The 20,588-nt window shown below is 37.5% G+C and overlaps 2 protein-coding genes across 4 annotated transcripts; one reads left to right on the top strand and one right to left on the bottom strand.

The window, feature by feature from the left end:
- The first annotated feature begins 6,888 nt into the window (after nucleotides 1–6,888).
- LOC137954853 (uncharacterized mitochondrial protein AtMg00820-like) lies at nucleotides 6,889–7,374 on the top strand. Its single transcript, XM_068801757.1, has one exon. It carries the CDS (start codon nucleotides 6,889–6,891, stop codon nucleotides 7,372–7,374), a length of 486 nt encoding a protein of 161 aa, XP_068657858.1.
- A 3,046-nt stretch (nucleotides 7,375–10,420) lies between these two features.
- LOC137956940 (uncharacterized) lies at nucleotides 10,421–20,358 on the bottom strand. Of its 3 annotated transcripts, none has more exons than XM_068804615.1 (4): nucleotides 20,268–20,357; nucleotides 11,188–11,302; nucleotides 10,829–10,963; nucleotides 10,421–10,754 (listed from the first exon to the last, which is right to left on the bottom strand). In XM_068804615.1, exons 3-4 carry the CDS (start codon nucleotides 10,899–10,901, stop codon nucleotides 10,648–10,650), a joined length of 180 nt encoding a protein of 59 aa, XP_068660716.1. In that variant the 5' UTR covers nucleotides 10,902–10,963; nucleotides 11,188–11,302; nucleotides 20,268–20,357; the 3' UTR covers nucleotides 10,421–10,647. The 3 variants fall into 3 exon arrangements, with proteins under 3 accessions (XP_068660716.1, XP_068660715.1, XP_068660713.1); XM_068804614.1 differs by having other exon boundaries at nucleotides 11,188–11,369; nucleotides 20,268–20,352; XM_068804612.1 differs by lacking the exon at nucleotides 11,188–11,302 and having other exon boundaries at nucleotides 20,268–20,358.
- Nucleotides 20,359–20,588: the final 230 nt, after the last annotated feature.

The following is a 20,588-nucleotide window of genomic DNA, read 5'->3' as shown; positions in this document are numbered from 1 at the left end:
TCGCGTCGACATCGGGGAAGAAGATGTATTGTTGCTATCTCTATTCGGCTGACGGGGAAGACGACCCACTCTGACGACTCCGAAGACAATCTATTTTTTTTATTTTCGAAAGTTCCCGTTGTCTCTGCTGGCTCATGCACTCCACGGAGAAGACGATAGCATATTTCCCGATTGAAAGACTTCCTAATTTAGGAAGAACTAATTTTAATCCATCGCCTCTTGTACCGAGCCCCACCAGGCCCGGGTTTGTCAAGTTCTCTCTCGGTAACTGCTTCTTGGAAAATCTGCCAACGAAGGAAAGTTTCCAAGTTTTCTATCTTCACTTGGGAAAGTTTCCTCCCACCAACGATGCCGAGGAAGAAGATACTGTAGACAAATTTAGATTTCCTAAGTTAGGAAATTTAATCAGCGCCTACCGAGACTCGGACTCGACTCGCCCGAGTCAACTCGGACCAGCGAGCCAGCCTTCCTAGCCGACCCGAGGGTGCTGCTTCTACACCAACCAGACCTAGTCAACTCAGACCAACTCGGTCCTGATCAACCCGGTCCGGGCAACTCAGGTCCGGGTCAACTTGAGTCTGGATCAACTTGACTCGGGCCACTTATTTTTTGCCTCGGTATGCATGCCCAAGATTTTGGCGCAACTCGGTAAATTTTTTACTTTGGCAGGATTATTATTTTTGAAGAATTGACATATTATTCCTTGGTCAGCACATTATTTAGAATAGATATGTGCATTGGATTATTTCATGGGTCATTTTACAAGGATTATATTGGGTTGTGTTAAGTGGGCCCAAGCCCATTTCAGTTGTTGCTATTGTGTCTCTTTGATGAGACATCATTATTGAAGAAAAAGTAGCCTCATACCATTATTTATTATGTCCTCGTCAAAAATATCAAAATTATTTATGGTTGGGAGTCCATGACGGAGGAACTTCATTCCTATCAAATTTATTTGTGGTTGGGAGTCCATGACGGAGGAACTTTATCCCCGTCAAAAATATCAAAATTATTTGTGGTTGGGAGTCCATGACGAAGGAACTTCATCTCCGTAAAAAATGTCAAAATTATTTATGGTTGAGAGTTTATGACGAAGGAACTTCATCCCCATAAAAAATATCAAACTTTTGTGGTTGGAAGTCCATGACGGAGGAAATTATTAGTATATTTATTCCCCCCATTAATATCATATATTACTCTACCACTTAAGAGTCATTGTCTTGTGGAGGGACACGGTAGTGGAGGTGGACACTTCAAAGCAATGTCTTAGAGGCTAAGAGTGATTTACTCTCACTGATATTATACCAGTTGGGCCTCATGAACGAGAGCACCAGCGTGAGGGGGAGTATTGGAAGATGAAGACATATTATACAAAAAAATATTTTATATATCATTTATAGCAAGCTGGGAGTTCATGATATTCTCTCACTCCAGCGGGCCCAAGCCCATAAGGCCAAGGAAGACCCATTGATCAAAGAGACATAGAAGACGGGCTCAAAGTCCATAGATGAAAGAGAAGGCCCATAGGCCCACATACATTGATGGCAGGATAGTAAATAAAGAGTCATCTCATAGAAATGGCATTGATGTAATTAAGCTAAAGTTCTAGGGTTAAAACCCTAAACCCTAAGTTCAAGGGTATTTTTGTAATATAGTAGTTTCATAAATCTATAAATAGAGCTTCATGGGAGGGTAAGGAATAATCAATTCCATAACCCTTCTTCCTCCTGTTTTCACCCAATGGGTTTCTTTCCCTTTTTCTCCATGAACTAAATTCATGGAGTCCTGAAAATCAACAAACTGGTGTATGGAGCTTTGTCATACGGGTAGGAGTTATTTTCTTCTACCATATTGTGTTTTGTCCAAGTTGGATCTCTATGTCCTTTTTATCCCCAACTTGAGGGGAAGAAGTACAAGAAAGAGGTATTTTGTTCCACATCTTCTGGTAATTTTTATGTGACCAAAATATTCAAGAAAGGGGGAGCACAAAAGATGATTTTTTTGCGTCTATGAAGAAGTTTTTGGAGTAAGAAAAATTGAAGACCATGAATCTTTTTCATTGCAAGCTGAAGTTATAAACTCCAACTTGAGAGGGAGTATTGAAGAGAAGATATGGACGACTCTTACATAAATCTCACTATAAAAAGTCTCACAGAGCCAGAATTAATATGATGGAGTCTTACAGGATCTCACAGAAGAGTTTCAGTTTAAAGGTGTTTTAGTTATGTTAATCTTCTATTTATGTTGAGTTGTTTAATTATACTAGGACTTATCTTTAAGTGTTAGACTTTGGGTTTAATTGGGATAAGGGTACTTTAGTTGCAATTGAATTCTACTACTTGCTGCTATTATAAATAAAGGCTCATGTACTCAAATTACATCAAGTCAATAAAGTTTCTCTTTTTCCAGAAATTCAACAATTTTGATGTTTTAGAATGGTGGAAAGTGAATAATTTGAAATTTTTGGTATAATGTAAGATGGCAGTAGACATCCTTACAATTCTCATATTTGTGTTAGCCTCAGCATCTACCTTTAGTACTAGTGATAGAGTAATAGACTCATATCATTCTTCCTTGGCACCAAATACAGTTCATGCATTGATTTGTAGCGATGATTGGATTCAGACTCTTCACAGTGTCAAGAAAAATCAAAAGATGGACTACTTTTGATTAATTATTTATTATGATATTTTTTGTGAAATTTTTCATTTTTATTTATTAAATTTTTGTTTGATGATTGTAACTTGTGGAGATAATGCTATCACTTACTTGATTTTACATCTTTTTCTCATCTTGATAACTTTAATATTTTTCACTACTTTGAGTAATTAGTAGTGGAAGAGTATTTTTTATCAGACAATAATAAGTTTTATTCTTTTGTTTTTGTCATAGGTGGAGATTTTGCTCATACAAACGGGGACATCATATTGTTTTCTAGCACAAAGAGAAAGAGTTGGAGTATATAATTTTATACTATATTTATAATTTTTGTTTGGGTGATTATAAATTTGATATTGATATTTAATTTAAATTTTTGTGTTTGATTATTAAATAAGGATTATGCATAATATTATTCAATGTTTGTGAACAATTTTATGCAGAGTGTATAGACAATTTTATAAAGGGTTTATGTACAAAGAGGTCATGCAAGTAATTCAACCAGTATCCAGAACAATGTTATCTCTAGGGCATGCTCTTTAAAAAAGTTTAAACAGTTTGTTAGTATTTACTTGGAAGGAAAAATGGGGTTTGATGACTAATCTTTCCATCGCTAACCTTATTACTTTGTAGGAGTGGGAATCACTACTCCTAGGTTACATTCAACTATATTTTGATGAAAACTTCTTTGGAAACCCAAGGGTGGAATTGGTGGTCTTTAGATCAAGCATTGGCGAAGTCTTTGCCATTAAGGATGGCACCAAATCGAGCCGATTTTCTAGTAGCTCGAGCTCGAGTTCGGCTTGGTCCGGTTCAAGTTTTTCTGATTTCGAATCAAATTCAAGATCGATTTTTGATTCGTTTAAGTAAATGAACCAAACTCGAACTTGTTGCAGTTTAGTTCATAAGCTCACAAGCCGGCTTGTTTAAACTAGCGGGAGTGCGGGAACTAGGATCGGGACTATCCTTTTCTAAATCTCATTTCTCGCCCTTTGGTCTCAGCACAGAAATGTTGGAAAAAACATCGTCAAGCCCACTCCCTTGTGTCTATTTTTTTTCCTCCGAAATAATATCTGGAAGTTGACAAGAATTCTAGTCCATGACAAGTGAGAAAAAAAAAGTCTCAGGGATCGAGTTTCAGGTATTTGTTGGATAGGAAGTTAGAGAGGTTCGTATTGGCCTTTTCGCTATTGTAGAGTTTGGTTGGTGGGATTTGATCTCTCCTTGCTGGCCACAACCCACAACTAGGTCTATTGATAGTATTAACGTCTAGATAGAGACCACCATAGGTGAGAATGGCTGCTCGGACTTGTGCAGCGTTAAAGAAGATCTTCCTAGGAGGCCCGCCTCGGTGGTAGGTAAGCGTAGGGCCGAAAGACTGGAAGGTGCCAGAGAGGTCGTATAGGATATCACAGAGGATGACGTCGGTGGGCCAGATGTAGAAGTTAGCAAAAGGGTGGTAGTTGTTGAAGATCATGTGCCTGAATCATAGCATTGATGATTCTGTGCCTTAATCCCAGCTGATTGAGATTACCTGCCCTGTTTAAGGGCTTCCTTAGAGAGACCCTTGACCATCAATTACATGAGCTAATCAAGCTCCATTCTTTCCTGTATTATAAAATCAAATCAATGTAAATCTCTCAAATTAGGCTATAACAGTTTATATCAATTATAAATATGAAATCTACTCACCCTGTCAGTGTGGTGAATGTTTTATTGAAAATTCTCATGGTATCAGAGCTATACCTGGATTAACATCCCATGATCCTAAATGGCTTCTGATCTCACTTCTGATCCTCTTCTCTTCAACACCATGATTCACATGGTTATTATCAAACTTTTATCTTCCAATTATCTTCTATGGAAGAGTCAGTTTCTTCCTCTTCTCAACAAGCAAGGTCTATTGGGTCATGTGGACGGTACTCTTATGCCAGCACCTCTTTTCTACCCTCCCACCTCTCAGACTCCCAGCCCCAAACACCTGGCGTGGAAATTAATCGACTAGCGTCTCCTCAATCTGCTTCTCTCCTCTCTGTCAGAAGAAGCCATGGCCGAAACCGTCGGCCTCTCCACATCCTGTGAGGTATGGCTTGCCTTGGAAAACACCTTTAGCCATTGCTCCAAAGCTTGCAAAATTTGTCTCAAGGACGATCTGCAATTGATGAAAATGGGAAATCGCTCGGTGACGGTATACACTCATGCGTTCAAGCCACTATATGACCAACCCCTTGCCATCGGTCGTCCCGTTGATGACACCGACAAGGCTCATTGGTTCCTTCGAGGGCTCAGCCCGAATTTCTTCGGCTTCTCCTCAGCCCAAATGGCCCAAAATCCCCTCCCCTATTTTTTCGACATTGAGTCACATGCCGAAAGCTTCAAAATTTTCCAAAAATCCCTCGAGCCTCCGGCAACCTCCACCACTGCATTATCCCGCAAATTGAACCCCCTCTCAGCGTTCCAGTGGATCTTCTTGCCAGAAACGTGGCCGCATAAAACAACCATGGCGGCCATTCCAATCAAGGCCAAAGCACCTTCTCCAACCATGACCACGGCCAAGGCCGTCCAACCTCTAACCACTGTCACCGACCACCACGTTGCCAAATCTGCTGCCTAGAAGGTCACTATGCCGATCACTGTCATCAATGCTACACTCGGCATGACTCTTCGGCGCACCTCGCTGAAGCCTTCAATTCGGCTTGCTCTATGTCCAAAAATGAACCTTCGGACTGGTTCGTAGATACAGGGGCATTGGCCCACATGACTCCGGCCCTCCTCCCTAGATCAATATGTCACCTATACGGGTAAGGATCGTATAATTGTAGGGAATGGTGTGTCTCTACCTATTACTCATACCGGTCACATTTCTCCTTCACCAGATCTTAAATTGTTAGATGTTTTGGTTGTTCCCCATCTTACTAAAAATCTTTTGTCCATTAGTAAATTAACGAAAAATTTTCCTTTATCCATTACATTTACTAATGATTTTTTCACTGTTCAGAATCGTCAAACGGGAAAGGTGGTGGCAACCGGTAAACGTGATGGAGGCCTATATGTACTAGAGCGTAGAAATTCCGCCTTTATTTCCGTTCTGAAAAATAAATCTCTTCATGTTTCATATGATTTATGGCATGCTCGTTTAGGACATGTTCATCATTCAGTTCTTTCTTTATTAAATAAAAATGGGCAGTTTTATCTTACCTCCTTACTACCATCTCCGAAATTATGTGATACATGTCAACTTTCTAAAAGTCATCGTTTATCGTATTTTTGCAATGAAAAAAGGTTGTCTCATGTGTTAAATCTAATTCATTGCGATATATGGGGTCCTTCACCTGTAACATCAAATTTGGGTTTTGTTTATTATTTTTTTATTGATGATTATTCTCACTTTACTTGGCTTTATCCATTGAAATTGAAATCAGACATATACAATACCTTTCTTCAATTTCAAAAATTTGTGAAAAACCAACATTCTGCTCGTATAAAAAAATATCAAAGTGATGATGGTGCCGAATTTACTAGTACTCGTTCTATCAACTATCTTGTCCACACACTCCTGCCCAAAAAGGTTGCGCCGAATGAAAATACCGTCATGTGACTAAAACTAGTTTGGCTCTGATTTTCCATTCCCACATTTCTCCTCACTTCTGGGTTGACGCTTTTAGCACTACCGCCTACATCATTAACCGCTTGCCCACACCACTTCTCAGAGGTAAGTCCCCTTTTGAAATTCTTTATTGTCTTTCTCCAAATTATGAAAATTTTCATCCCTTTGGATGTCGTGTTTATCCATGTTTATGTGATTATATGCCTAATAAATTTTCTCCACGTAGCCTTCCTTGTCTCTTTCTAGGATATAGCTCTTCGTACAAAGGTTTTCGTTGTTTTGATCCCATTACCTCTAGGATATACATCACTCGACATGCTCAATTTAATGAAACTTATTTCCCATCGTTAGCTTCTTCCCAGGCTCAACCACTATCCTCTCTCCAATTTTCCAATTTTATGGAACCCATTTTTTCTCCTACTGTCATGCCCCCTTCTCTTCCAGTGCCCCATTCCTGGCATATTACTCAATTTGGCTCCCGTTCGTGTGTTATTTGTACTGATCTCGTGAATGAGTTTTTGTAGGCCACTAATTCTCTTACAGGGTAGTCTTTGTCGCCCGCCGATCCTCCTCTCCCTGGTTCCACTGCTTCGCTTCCTACTGCTTCTGTTGTTGTTATACCAATGAGATCTCATCCCATGGTCATACGCGCCAAGGCTGGTATTTTCAAACCCCTTCATGCGGCCGATATTGCTTTCTCTGGACCTTCTTGTCTTCTATCTGCACTTCTGACATCCACTGAGCCTAAAGGGTTCAAATCTTTTGTCAAGAATCCTACCTGGCTTGCTACTATGGATGAAGAAGTTCAAGCTTTGCAGCATAATCGTACCTGGATTTTGGTCCCTCGACCTGCTCATACCAATATTGTGGGTTCTAAATGGGTATTTCAGACCAAATATTTGCCTAGTGGTTCTATTGAACGTCTCAAAGCCCGTCTCATGGCCAAGGGTTTTACACAAGTTCCAGGCCTTGACTACACCGACACGTTTAGCCCTGTCATCAAAGCTACCACTGTTCGTGTTGTGCTATCACTTGTTGTTACCCATCGATGGCCTCTCTGCCAACTGGATGTCAAGAATGCCTTCCTCAATGGTCATCTTACTGAATAAGTATATATAGAACAACCTCCGGGGTATATCGATCCTCGCATCCCTAATCATGTTTGCAAGCTTTAGAAATCTCTCTATGGCCTCAAGCAAGCACCTCGTGCCTGGTTTCAGCGGTTCAGCTCCTTCCTCATTCAGCTTGGTTTCTACTGTAGTCGTGCCGACACTTCACTCTGTCTTCCATAGGCACTATAACATCATTTATTTGCTTTTCTATGTTGACGATATTATTATTACGGGCGACAACTTAATTTCATGGAATACCAAAAACCAACCTACTGTTTCTCGTTCCAACAGTGAATCTGAATATCGTGCTCTTGCCCTCACCGCTGCTGAACTTATTGGGCTCACGTATCTTCTTCGTGATCTCAAAGTTTCTCTTCCCCAACGGCGTCTTCTATTATGTGATAATAAAAGTGTCATCTTTTTTAGCTCCAATCCGGTTGTTCACAAGCGGGCCAAACAAGTTGAGTTAGACATCCACTTTCTTCGTGAACTTATGGTTGCTGGAAAACTTCGCACTCAGTATGTGCCCTCTCACTTACAGGTTACAGATATCTTCACAAAAAGTGTGTCTCGGCCCCTCTTTCAATTTTTTCAATTCAACCTACACATTTGTCCTAATCCGGCGCTTAACTTGTGGGGGGTTGTTGAGGATCCTGGGCCAGATCAAGTGCCTGAATCACAGCATTGACAATTCTGTACCTTAATCTTAGCTGATTGAGATTACCTACCCTTGACCATCAATTACAGGAGCTAATCAAGTTCCATTCTTTCCTATATTATAAAATCAAATCAATGTAAATCTCTCAAATTAGGTTGTAACAGTTTGTATCAATTATAAATATGAAATTTACTCACCCCGTCAATGTGGTGAATGTTTTATTGAAAATTCTCAATAGTAGGAGGTTTTCTTCGAAGGGGTTAGGGAATGTGAGGTTCCGAAGGTAGTCTATGAGATGACTCGGTCTTTTGCAACTTGGCCGAGGAGATGTCATCTTTCTGGCAGAAGGGTGGTAGTAGGGATTTTCTTCAAAGGGGTTAGGGAATGTGAGGTTCGCAAGGTAGTCTATGAGATGACTTAGGTTTTTGCAACTTGATCGAGGAGATGCCATCGTTTAACAATAGCCCATCTGATTTTTTTCACAAAACAAGCCATGGTAATGATGGACGAGAGTAGGGATGGGTGGAGGAAAAGAGGCTACTGGAAAAGAAAAAGAAACGAAAGGGCGCACAAGACATATTGTTGTCTCGATTCTCGAGTATCAGAGCAGAGTCGTAAGCTGCATGCATCATCCTATAGGGGATACGTGGGACGTTTGGCAGATGAGCATTGACAAAGAGTCGTTGATGCTGCTAGATCCATTCCGTTTGGGGTTTTTTGTGGGGCCGATGGAGGAATGGAAGAAAGGAAGACAGAGAGGATGTGTGGAGAAGGTACAACGGTCATGGTAAAACTGGATATCGGAAAGAAGGAGAAGAGGTTTGGAAGGCATTTAGTGAAGTATGAAGCTTTGCCGGATCAATTGAAAAACAACAAGTTCATCTTAGATTATTACCGGTCAGAATGGCCGTTGAAAGAGGCGTTTATTAGCATCTTTTCTTGGCATAATGAGACGCTTAACATCTGCACATAAGCATAAACATTCTGCTCCTATTTGATTTTCCTTCATTTTATTAATATTGTTTAAATTTTTGTAAATATAGAGTAGAGAATTGAAAAAATGGATTATTTGAAAGACAACAAAGCTCATCTTGGATTATTAACCATCATACGCGTTTTGGACAAGCATAAAGATTTTGTTCCTATTTGATTTTCCTTCACTTTTAATATTCTTTAAAGTTTTGTAAATATAGAGTAGAGAATTAAAACATAAATTCGTTGCCTACAAATATTTTGGGAGGATTTGCGCTTTTCCCAGTGTTGGGGGTGTTTCAAGAATGTCTTTCTTGTTGTCTATCGGTTTTCAATTTTATGTAGAAGTCATGCTAAATTTTAAGTAAAATTTATGCATTATTTTATATACAATTTATTTGATAAAGTTTTACATATGATATAGAACTAGAACCGGCTTAAACTCACAATCAAACTCAATTAAAATTATTAAGCTCAAACTCAAATCCAATTTTAAACTCAAAGTTGAACTGACTCTAACTCAAATTCAAAGTATTTAAATCAAACCCAACTCAAACATATACAACTACTCGGCTCAACTCGCTGCCATCCCTATTTGCCATCCTTAAGTGGTCCATGACATTCGGTTTTGTTGCAAGGCTAGAAGATTTTCAAGGGCAGAATGCAAGATCAACTTGTTTTGGAAGGTGACTCTGTTGTGGGAATTAGCTAGTGCAATAAAAAGAAATCTCCCCTTGTGGGGCTATGGGGACTGTGAAGCTACGGATTTGGCTGGTAATGTTGTTAATTGGAATCATAATCTGAGATCAGCAGTTCACCACTATGGGCTTCTTCTTTCTTTGAACTTCCTACAATCTGTTTAGTTTGAACTTTCTCATAGGTAGTAAATCAAGATCCCTCAACTCCAATGTCCAGTAACACTCAGAGAAAAGAACATTAAAAAAAGGAAAAGCTAACTCACTTGTCTAGCCAAATATCCAAGACCAGCTTAGCTTCTACATAAAATTATACATTTATGCCTGCATCCACAATTTGCAGATCGTCCCGTCATCAGACTAAAATTTTATTTCTCATTTCAAATGCAAATAATCTCCACCGTGCTTAGATTGTAAAAGCCTCAAATTTCCCTCTACAAGATTTGCAGAGTTTCTTAATGGCTTAGTCTCTTCCAGGAATGGGAGATAATACCATAGGTGCAATCTCCAAAAGAAGTTTATAGGGCAGTTCTAGCATTAGCAAGACTCCCAGTTAAAAAGAAGGAACCACATGTAACTTTGATAGTCATCAATTTTTTATTGTACTGGTTCATTGTTGTTGAAAAAAGCAGGGAATAAAAAGATGCCTAATTACCAAGATTACAGAAAACAAGAGTAAAAACTGAAAAAATACTAAAAGACACCACTGAACAGGCCCTACCAACCAAAGGACAAGGAATTGCATAAAAAATATTGGAAAAACTGTCAAATTAAGGACAACTATCAAAATGAACCAGGTCTATTCCACTAGCCGTCACCACAGACATTTTACAAACAATGAATTATTCTCTAGCCACAAAACTCTACATACCAAGCAGGAGGTACCTCAAAAAACTGCTTAATGAACAATAAGACATCCAAAAGAGGTAGTTTAGATTCTATATTCTAAACCTCATCGCCAAAGGTCTCATCTCCCTCCGTTACCTGAAAACCTTCAGCTATTGCCCGTTGTCTGTTTTGTGCTTGTCTTTCAACGGCAACCATATATAGTCCTAAAGAATTAAACACCAAATCAGAAGAAGAAACACATTAATAGAAAAAGAAGAATCCGTGTAAAACAACCCACCAACTGCACTCCCAAGCGCGCACAACCATAAAATTCTTTGTGACCATTTGTCCCCAATAACTCCTCTTGCCATATTTCCCTGCGTACCAGCTACTGAAATGTACTATCCACCAAAAAAATCTCTCAACAATACCCCTGAGCAAAGTCATCGAACAAACCCCTTTTGTTAATTTGTCACACAACTCATCCAGAAAAGAAATATTAAAAACGAATAAAATAAATCATAATAAGAACCAACAAGTTTGGCTCAGATGTCAGTCGACACTCAACAAGTAAATACATATATTTCTTAGGGTTTCAACAAATATTCCACAAATTATCTTAAAAATCTAAAACTATAGCGGATATCAACATCTTACTTGATTCTCTTCGTCTTCCTTTTGACGAGAGAGTTCAAGGGAAATGGAAACCTGCAAGTTGGTTAACTTCGAGGTAGCTGTAATTGACACGCCAAGCATCTTGCCGAGATCTGATCTGATACAGAAACAGAACTGGGATCGTCTCAAATCGGGCCCTTTACCGAATATGTCATCGAGCAAACCTATAAAATAGAAACCATTTATCCCCAACAACTCCTCTTGCCATATTTCCCTACGTATCAGCTACTGAGTAGTACTATCCACTAGCAAATCTCTCAACAATACCCTTGAGAAAAATCATCGAGCAAACCCATTTAGTTAAATTGTCGCGCAACTCATTTAGAAGAGAAATATGAAAAAATGAATAACATAAATCATAATAAGAACCAACAAGTTTGGCTCAAATACCAATCAGCACTCGATAGGCAAAAACATATATTTCTTAGGGTTTTAGCGACTATTCCAGGAGATATCTCAAAAATCTAAAATTATAGCTGATATCGACATCTTATTGATTCTCTGTCTTCCTTTGGAAGAGAGAGTTCAGTGAAGGGAAATAGAAACCTACAAGTACGTTAACTTCGAGGTAGCGGTAATTGACACGCCAAGCGCTACAACTTGCCGAGATCTGATCCAGTACAGAAACTGAATTGATTATCTCAAACCGGGCCCTCTACCAGATGTCTTAGTTCAGTTTCAGTACAAGATCGGATCTCAGTAACTCACAGCGCTTTGTGAATAAATTAATGTACCTTGCAATTAACCGACTTGCAGGTTTTCCTTTCCCTTCCCTGAGCTCTCTCGTCCAAAGGGAGGCAAAGTAAGTTATCTAGTTGGATATCAACTAGTTTTCCATTTTTGAGTATCTCCTAGAAAAAGTCGTTGAAACCCCTAGAGAATATATCCATTTGTTTGTTGAGTGTTGACAGGTTTTTGTTATAAGAGATCTTTACTATTTTTTCATATTTTATCATATTTCTCTTCTAGAAGAATTGCGTTATTAGTTAACGTAATGAGTTTTCTTGATGACTTTGCTCTGGGATCTCGTTGAGAGATTTGTTGGTGCATAGTACTTCTACTCAGTAGCTGATATGCAGGGAAATATGGAGAGAGCAGTTATCGGGATAAATGGTCACTGAGAATTTATGGTTATGCATGCTTGGGCTAAATGCTCTTTTAAACAAATGCTATTTCTATCAAGGTACTCATTGATTTCTCTTCTTCTGATTTGGTGCTTGATTGTTTAGAACGATATATGGTCCTCGTTGAAAAACAAGCAATTGGCAATAGCTGAAGGTTTGCAGGTAATGGAGGGAGATAAGACCCTGGTGACAAGGTTTAGAAGTTAGGATCTAAACGAGGATGTCTTGTCATTCTTTAAGCAGTTTTTTTAGGCACATCCTGATTTGGTTGTTTCCGTGACTGCTAGTGGAATAATCCAAGTTCATTTTAATGATTATCCTAAATTTGACTATTTTTCAAATATTAATAATGCAATTCATCGTCCTTTGGTAGATAATGCCTATTAATTGATGTATTTTAGTACTTTTTTAGTTTTTTACTCATCTTTTATGTTTTCTTGATAATTAGGCATTTGCTATTCCCTGCTTTTCCCTCAGCAATGCACCATTACATCACAATCTTATGACCATCAAAACTACGTGTGGTCCCTTATTTTTTATTGGAATTCTTGCAAGGGTTAGTGCTATTGACCAATAAACTTCTCTTGGAGATTGCACATATGTTTACCTCATATACCTAAAGAGAATAAGTCAGTAAGAAACTCTAAAAATCATGTTGGGAAGAATCTGAAGCTTTTATATGTTTAGCCTGTTGTTTTCATTTAAAATGAGAAATAAAATTAATGACTGGTGGATCAACAAATTATGGATGTCTGCATAAATGAATGGTTTTATCTAGAGACTGAGCTGGTCTCAGATATTTGACAAGACTGTCAATTGATTTTTTTTTGTTATTTTATTGTTGAGGATTGGAGTAGGGATCTTGATTTATTATCTATGAGAAAGTTTAAACAAAGAAAGGATAGGGAATTCAAAGAAAGAAAGCCCATAAAATTGAACTTTTTAGAAAAAAAAATGAGGGTTAACCTAATAATAATAAAGAAAAAGCCCATTGTGCTAAATTGCAGAATAGGATTAGTGTTGTTATACCCCGCCGTACATCAACAGATTTGTGAAATCACATTCACTGCAACCATGTAACTTTTTTTTTCATACACATGGTAGCAATAGATCATCGCTTCTTCAAGCCTACCGCTGATGACCATTACATCGGCATCGGTCTCTTACACAAAAATAAGATTCTCCTACCTACTTATATGCAATCTACCAAAATAAGTAGGAGTATAACCCCATTTGTCTTCCCTTATAGAAGGAAGATCTCCTAAAGAGAATACATGTACAATGCCTACCAATTTTTGCCTAAAGAAGGCTCTCCTAACTGGCACTAATAGCTGCAGTTCTTAGTCTGTTCCCCGATCCTCTAAAAATGTTTCATCACGTATGTAAGCAAACTCAGTAAGCTCTACTCCTAGTCACAATGAAACTACAAAACCATATAGAGAGTCCAAAGCATAATCAAATTCAAAACTTATGCATGTTTATCTAAAAAATCCCGCATATCTCAATCTATTATTAACCCCTATACATGTATCCTTATGCCCGTCTCATTCCACGAATATCATGAATACTGTTTAATACTAATGACTGATTTAGCATAGAAGCTTGTAAGGACAATTGGCATAAATATGGATTTATTTTGATTTCCAATCTTCAATCGTATGAATTCACACACTAGTAAATAATACTATGCAGATATTTCTTATAAATAATACTACTTTAGGACATGTCTTTATTAAAGACACGAATAGAGTCCTTGCTCCTCAATACTGGTGAAATACAAATTTTTCAAACATGACATAGTTTGATTTTATTCACACACCCATACCCTTACTAATTTCCCAACTAGTGTCCTTATTTATCATGTAGTAATTATACTTCACATACTCGTATACCCTTATCGATTTCCAACAAGGTCCTCATTTCTTATGTAGTAGTTGTTCTAGTCACACACACCTCCTTATTGGTTTCCAAATAAGGTCCTTATTCCTCAAGTAGTGGTTGTTCTACACACACATATACCTATATTAGTCTCCAAATAAAGTCTTTATCTCTCATGTAATAATAGTTCTACTTACACACATATACCCATATTGGTTTTCCAATATGGCCCTTATTCCTCTTGTAGTGATTGTTCTACATACACACACACAAATACCCTTATTGGTTTTCCTCCCAACAAATGAGGTATAACATTTCTCAGAGTTGGACTCAATAAGTCCATAAACGTAATACTAGCCAATCCACAACCCTCAATGTGTACCGAAAGAGGTCTTGATTCCCCACTTGGCGTCCCAATTGAAGTCCACATCATCTTCTCAGTATCCTAATAAGGTCCATATAATCCTCCTCTAGACAACCAGGTAAGGCCTAGACTCCTTACTACAATAGAGGCACAATTATTTTTCCTCTCCTGATCACCCAATTCAATAATCCCAGACTCCTCTACACAAATAGGGCACAATATTTTTCCTTTCTTGGTCATCCAACTGAGGCCCAGATTCCCCACTGCAGTTGGGGTAATATTATTTTTATAAGTTGAAACTTAGGATTCCATGATGTATAATCACAGTAGAAAAGGATTAAGGAGTGAGAAGAAGAAGAAGAATCGTGGAGAGAAGGTTTTAGGAGAAGAGGAAGCGTGGCAAATTTGGAGAAAAGATAAGGAAGAATAGGGTAATGGACTTGGTCCAAACCCCTCCCCCTTAAGCTCTAATTATAAATGATAAAAGTACTAATATTATAATTATACCCTTTGTCCTAATAAGAGTGAAGAAGAGACAAAAAAACATAAACTAACTACATCAACGACACTCTAATAACATCATATCTTCCAACACCCCCACTCAAGCTGGGAGGTAATGGCAGTAACCCCAACTTGAAATAAGTAACATAAATGTAGTAATCTCCTCCATCACGGTGTCCCAAGGATAGGTACGAAACCGGGCACAAACTCTCAAAGGATAGAAATGGGTGATAAAACATAAGTCAAAACTAACCTCAAATGATTTCGAACAAATATAGTGATAATAATCACTGAAGTGGGTAATACCTGTCATTCACAAGACGGCGATAAAAACCCAAGGGTACCAATAAAAAGTCTCTATGGACTTAAAAACCCATATATATAAAAAGGACCAACCAAAACAACGCTCCAAAAGGGTTGGCCAAAGGGTTAAATGAGAGTCAAATAAAGGACGGTAGGAGAAAGGCTGTCAAATAATAAAAAGGTAATGGGTAATGAGGAAGATAAGATAAAGAAATTGGGGTCATCATATACTTCATTTTCCTAAGTAATTCAAATTCTTCATCATATGAACCATTGAACCAATGCCAACAACAGTCAACAAATAATGAACTCAAGGCAAGCAACTGAGGATTTTTTCTTCAATAACAATATCCCAATCAAAGAGACATAAAAGCAGCAACGGTAATGAGCCAACGCCCAAATACAACATACCAAATATGCGGATATATAGTAGCAGATAACCAATAAATAGTGAAAGTCCTTAAGAGTAATAATTGCAGTGAGTCCATCCTTGACAAACAAGTAACAATAGGTTGAGCACCAAGTAATAAGCTCAATCCAAGTAATAGAGTGCCAATAATAAATTGAACCGAGTGTTACTGGATCCGAGAGCTACTGAAAGGACTTCTCAAAAGAAGGTAAGATGTCTAACTGCTAGCAAAATGAGAACTCAAATCGAGTTACAAGGTTTGCTGCTTCCCCTCGGCAGTGCAAGGACTTAACCAATGACATTGGCTAAATCCAAAGAGAACTCAAGAGAGCTAGAACATAAACGCATACTGAGCCAAGACATCATACTGAGAGCTAGAACTCGAGAGCTAGCCATATTAATTCAATTGATTAGCAGCCAACCATATCACAAGAGAAATCAACAACTGCTTGGGATAACCGAAGACCAGATTTCAAAGAAATTTCTGCTTGAAATTGCTGCTGCAAAAAAATACACTTGACTATAGCAAGGCAGGCCCATAACATATTCAATTCATGATTAGCAACGTGATTTGTTGCTAATTCACTACCTAGATAAAACAAACACATGTAATTAGTTCCAACTATTGGAACTTTGCTGAATAATCAGCAATGTGATTGAGTCTCCAGAGGACACACATAGTAGGCAACAGAACAGCAAAGGCACGTAGATGGATTCATATCATCTTCATCGTGCCGAAATAAAAAATTCATGTTGATTCACCAGTTAGATAAAAACATCAAGAGCAGCAACATTTTCAATTAAAACAGCAGTCATCAATGAAAGCACCAAGTGTTAGAGGAATTTCAACAACGTCCAGAGTCATCCTAAATGTGCTGGAATTCAAGAGAAAGGAGAAGGCAACAGCTGCTTCTCTTATCAAATTAGGTGTCAGATTCTGAATTTCAGCTGCTAAGAGAATTTAAATTGAAAGCCTCTTACTCTGTTGCTCCAACGGCTACTGCAAACCAAAGGAAAATAAGCGAGAAGAAACCAGTTGTTGTTGCTGGAAGAAGAAGATACTCTCTTGATCTCCAACTAATACTCCAACAAATTCAGATCTTCCAACACTCCCCCTTCTTCTCCATCTTTTTCTCCTATTCCATCTCAGATCTTTTCCCGCTACCATGTTGAAACTTAGGATTCTATGATGTATAATCATCGTAGAAGAGGATTACGAGGTGAAAAGAAGAAGAAGAGTTGTGGATAGAGGTTTTAGGAGGGGAAGAGGAAGAGTGACGAATTTGGAGAAAATAGGAGGAAATATAAGGTAATGGACTTGGTCCAAATCCTCCCCCTTAAGCTCTACTTATAAATAGTAGAAGTACCAATATTATAATTATACTGTTCACCCTAGTAACAGTGAAGAAGAGATAAAAAATATAAACTAATAACAACAACAACACTCTAATTACATCATATCTTCCAATATTATAAGCACACGCATAACCCCATATGCCAAGGGTCCAAATCTTTATGGTTAGTTTCCTAAGAAGTCCACAATTTAACACTATTACAACTAAGGTTAATTATGACCATCCACTCGAGTCTATTATAAGACTCATAATCCAAATTCTTAATATTGTATCCACTATTATTGCTTATATATTCACTACTTGGCCCATAACTGTAATTCAATATGACTAATCGACCTTTCTACTTGTTCAAGAAGACTTATAGACTGACTCATTAGGATCTCAATCCTAATTTCCTAGAACATTATTCCTCCTTATAACTTTAGCCAAAATTTCTCAACAAGGGAAAAACTTCTAGAATGTAGTCGATGTCTTTGTATAACGTTGCAAGAAGACAACGACAACGCTCAATTTGGATGTAAGTTGACTTCTTAGGCTTCTCCACATTAAACAAAACAAGAACTTAGAATTACTCCTACACTACTGTTCACTCAATCCCACAATCTTGTACTTGGTACTTATTTAAGAAAATATCTTCACCCTAAGATTTTTCAACATTCACTTAGCTTTGTTTAATCCATGGACGGCCAACTTTCTGGTTCTCACTAAGATAGGCCGCAACAGGACTTGGTTGACTAATCATTGTGGTTGAGACATCACCTTTTAAGTAATAAGCTCCCTTGGGAAATTTTGAAACCAAAAGGGAAGCACCCTAACACCCCACTACATAGGTCGACGAACTTTTCTGGACTCATTTGAAGATACTTTCTCATAATAAGGAAACTTTGTTTGCAACATACTACTTTAGTACGATATCAAACCCTCAGAGAATCTCTAGTAAGTTGTCCAACTCATTACCCTATAAGACAACAGTTTCAAAACCTTGAACCTACTACACTGCTACTCATATTTACCTAAACAAAACACGGGTTCATAGAGTTCAACTATTTCTTAGTTTAAATCAGAGCTATCAATTTCAGAAATCAAATTCAACATACTTTTGATCCTGTTAAAACAAACGAAGTATAATCTTTAGAACCTAACCCTAGTCCAAAATCAGTCCACTAACTTTAGAGGTTCACATTCGATATACACCTATTTATGTTTCAAGTAGACAAACCTGAAAATTTAGAAACCAAACAACTTCAATCTATTTCAAACCCTCAATTCAATAACTTTCCTCCATATCCAACTAATTATACACAAACTAAACAGAAACATGAAATTCTAGAAGTTCAAGTAATGGTTAATCTCTTCAAACTTTCAATTTCAGGAACTCTTCCCCTATATCCAACTAACCATACACTAGATCAAACAGAACATGAAATCATAGAATCCTAAACAACATTTAGTTCACCCAGCCCTCAATTTTGAAAATCACTATCTCCACTATATCAGTATTTCAGCCCTTTATGACAAACAGCTCACAACCAAAACTTACTAGAAAAAGATCCATAACAATCTACATCGCATGTAATATAGCTCAACGGCATTAACTAAAGTCAAACCATAAAACCAAGATCAACAATTTAATATCCTTAACTTCACCACTTCAAAATTTAATCCCAACAAGACAATAGACAACAACAAAACTCACCAGCCCTTTCTCCATATCCAACTAATCATGCATATTCAAAAAGAATATAAACTTCAGGAAACTTAAGCAATTTTTAATCTACTCAAACCTCTCCATTTTATCAATTCTTCCTCCATATCCAACTAATCATAAATAAACTCAACAGGAGTATGACATTCCAGAAATTAGCCATTATAATCCAACTCAGACCATCAATTTCAGTAACCCACATTTCATATTCAAGTAATCATACCTAAATTGAACAGAATTATGAAATCCCAGATATCAAATAACTTAAATCCAAACAAGACATGCAATTTCAGTAGTCCTTACTCCCTACTCAACTAATCAAGCTTAAATTGAACAAAAACCTGCACATCCAGCAATTAAACCAACTTCCATCTAACCCAAATCTTCGATTCCAATACTCCATACTTCATACTCCCTAATTATGCTTAAATTGAACCAAAAACATGAAACTTCAGCATTCAATATAACTCCATCTAACCCAAATCTTCAATGTTAATGTTCTCTTCTCCATACACAACTAATTATGCTTAAATTGAACAAAAACATGAAATTTCAGCAGTTAATATCACTCTCGTCTAACCCCAAAACTTCAATTTCAAGCTCCTTATTCCATACACAACTAGTTATGAAATAAATTGAAACAAAAAATGAAATTTCAGCAATACATACAACCCCCATCTAATCCAAATCTTCAATTTCAATGCTCCATATTCTACATTCAACTAACTATACTTAAACTGAACAAAAACATAAAATTTCAACAGTTAAAAACACACCCTTCTATCCCAGATCTTCAATTTCAATGCTCCATACTCCATAATCAAATAACTATGCTTAAATTGAACAAAGACATACAATTCCAGCAATTAGAATAACACCCATCTATCCCAGATCTTAACTTCAGTGCTTCATACTCCATACTCCATACTCAACTAATTAAGCCAAAATCGAATAGAGATGTGAAATTCCAGAAATAAAATAAATTAAAAATCCATCTCAGACCATCAATTCCAGAAATCCATACTCAACATTCAACTATTCATGCATAAATCGAACAGTATAAAATTTCCGAAGCTTAAACAACCCTAATCTAAATCAGAATCCTCGACTCTCAAATATTCAAGGTTAATAAATGGTAAATCATGCATGAATTGAAATAAACGTAAAATTTTAAAACCTAATCATCCTAACCTAAACCCAAAACGACCTTTTTCGGAAACCAGAATCCGATACACGATTAATCAAGCATAAAAAGAACAATGCATGAAAATTTTAAACCCTAGAAGCTTAAATCTGAACTCAAACACCTCGGTTCGAACAAAAGATCAATTCTTTTTTCTTAAAACGAACTAAGAGAAAAACAAAACGAAATAGAAGCATAAAATCAACGAGAAAACAAAAAGTGACTTCGTATTGAACTTACCCTTCCTCTTTTCCTCCCCTTCTCCTTCCTCCTCGCCTCCTCTTGCTTACCCTCTCTCTCGCTCTCGCTCCCTCTCTCCTTCTTCCTCCTCCTCGTCTCCTCTTTCTCTTCTTCCTCCCCTTTTCTCCCTCTCCTTTTTAATTGTCTTTTTAAAATTACTAAAATACCCCTATCAATTTTATGTATTCCTGTTGCATCATCTAAGTTGTAAGTATTAAATTGACAACAATAAAATTCTGAATTTCTTACATGACTCTCACAATAAAAAGTCTTACAGAGCCACAATTATTATGGAAGGAGGTTTCACTGAAAAGTTTCAGT

This window comes from Aristolochia californica, unplaced genomic scaffold (genome assembly GCF_029961685.1).
Source record: "Aristolochia californica isolate CCGP_79_NKW_82.1479 unplaced genomic scaffold, dmAriCali1.0.hap1 SCAF_2, whole genome shotgun sequence".
Classification (NCBI taxonomy): Eukaryota; Viridiplantae; Streptophyta; class Magnoliopsida; order Piperales; family Aristolochiaceae; genus Aristolochia; species Aristolochia californica.
The sequence above is the reverse complement of the archived record's forward strand: the minus strand, read 5'-3'. Positions and strand labels throughout refer to the sequence as shown.

Excerpts from the sequence above, each read along its gene's own strand:
- LOC137956940 (XM_068804612.1), bottom strand. The coding sequence starts at position 10,901 with ATGGCAAGAGGAGTTATTGGGGACAAATGGTCACAAAGAATTTTATGG. Across the intron at positions 10,755-10,828 it reads CGCGCTTGGGAGTGCAGTTG|GACTATATATGGTTGCCGTT; the intron begins GTGGGTTGTTTT and ends TTAATTCTTTAG.
- LOC137954853 (XM_068801757.1), top strand. The coding sequence starts at position 6,889 with ATGAGATCTCATCCCATGGTCATACGCGCCAAGGCTGGTATTTTCAAA.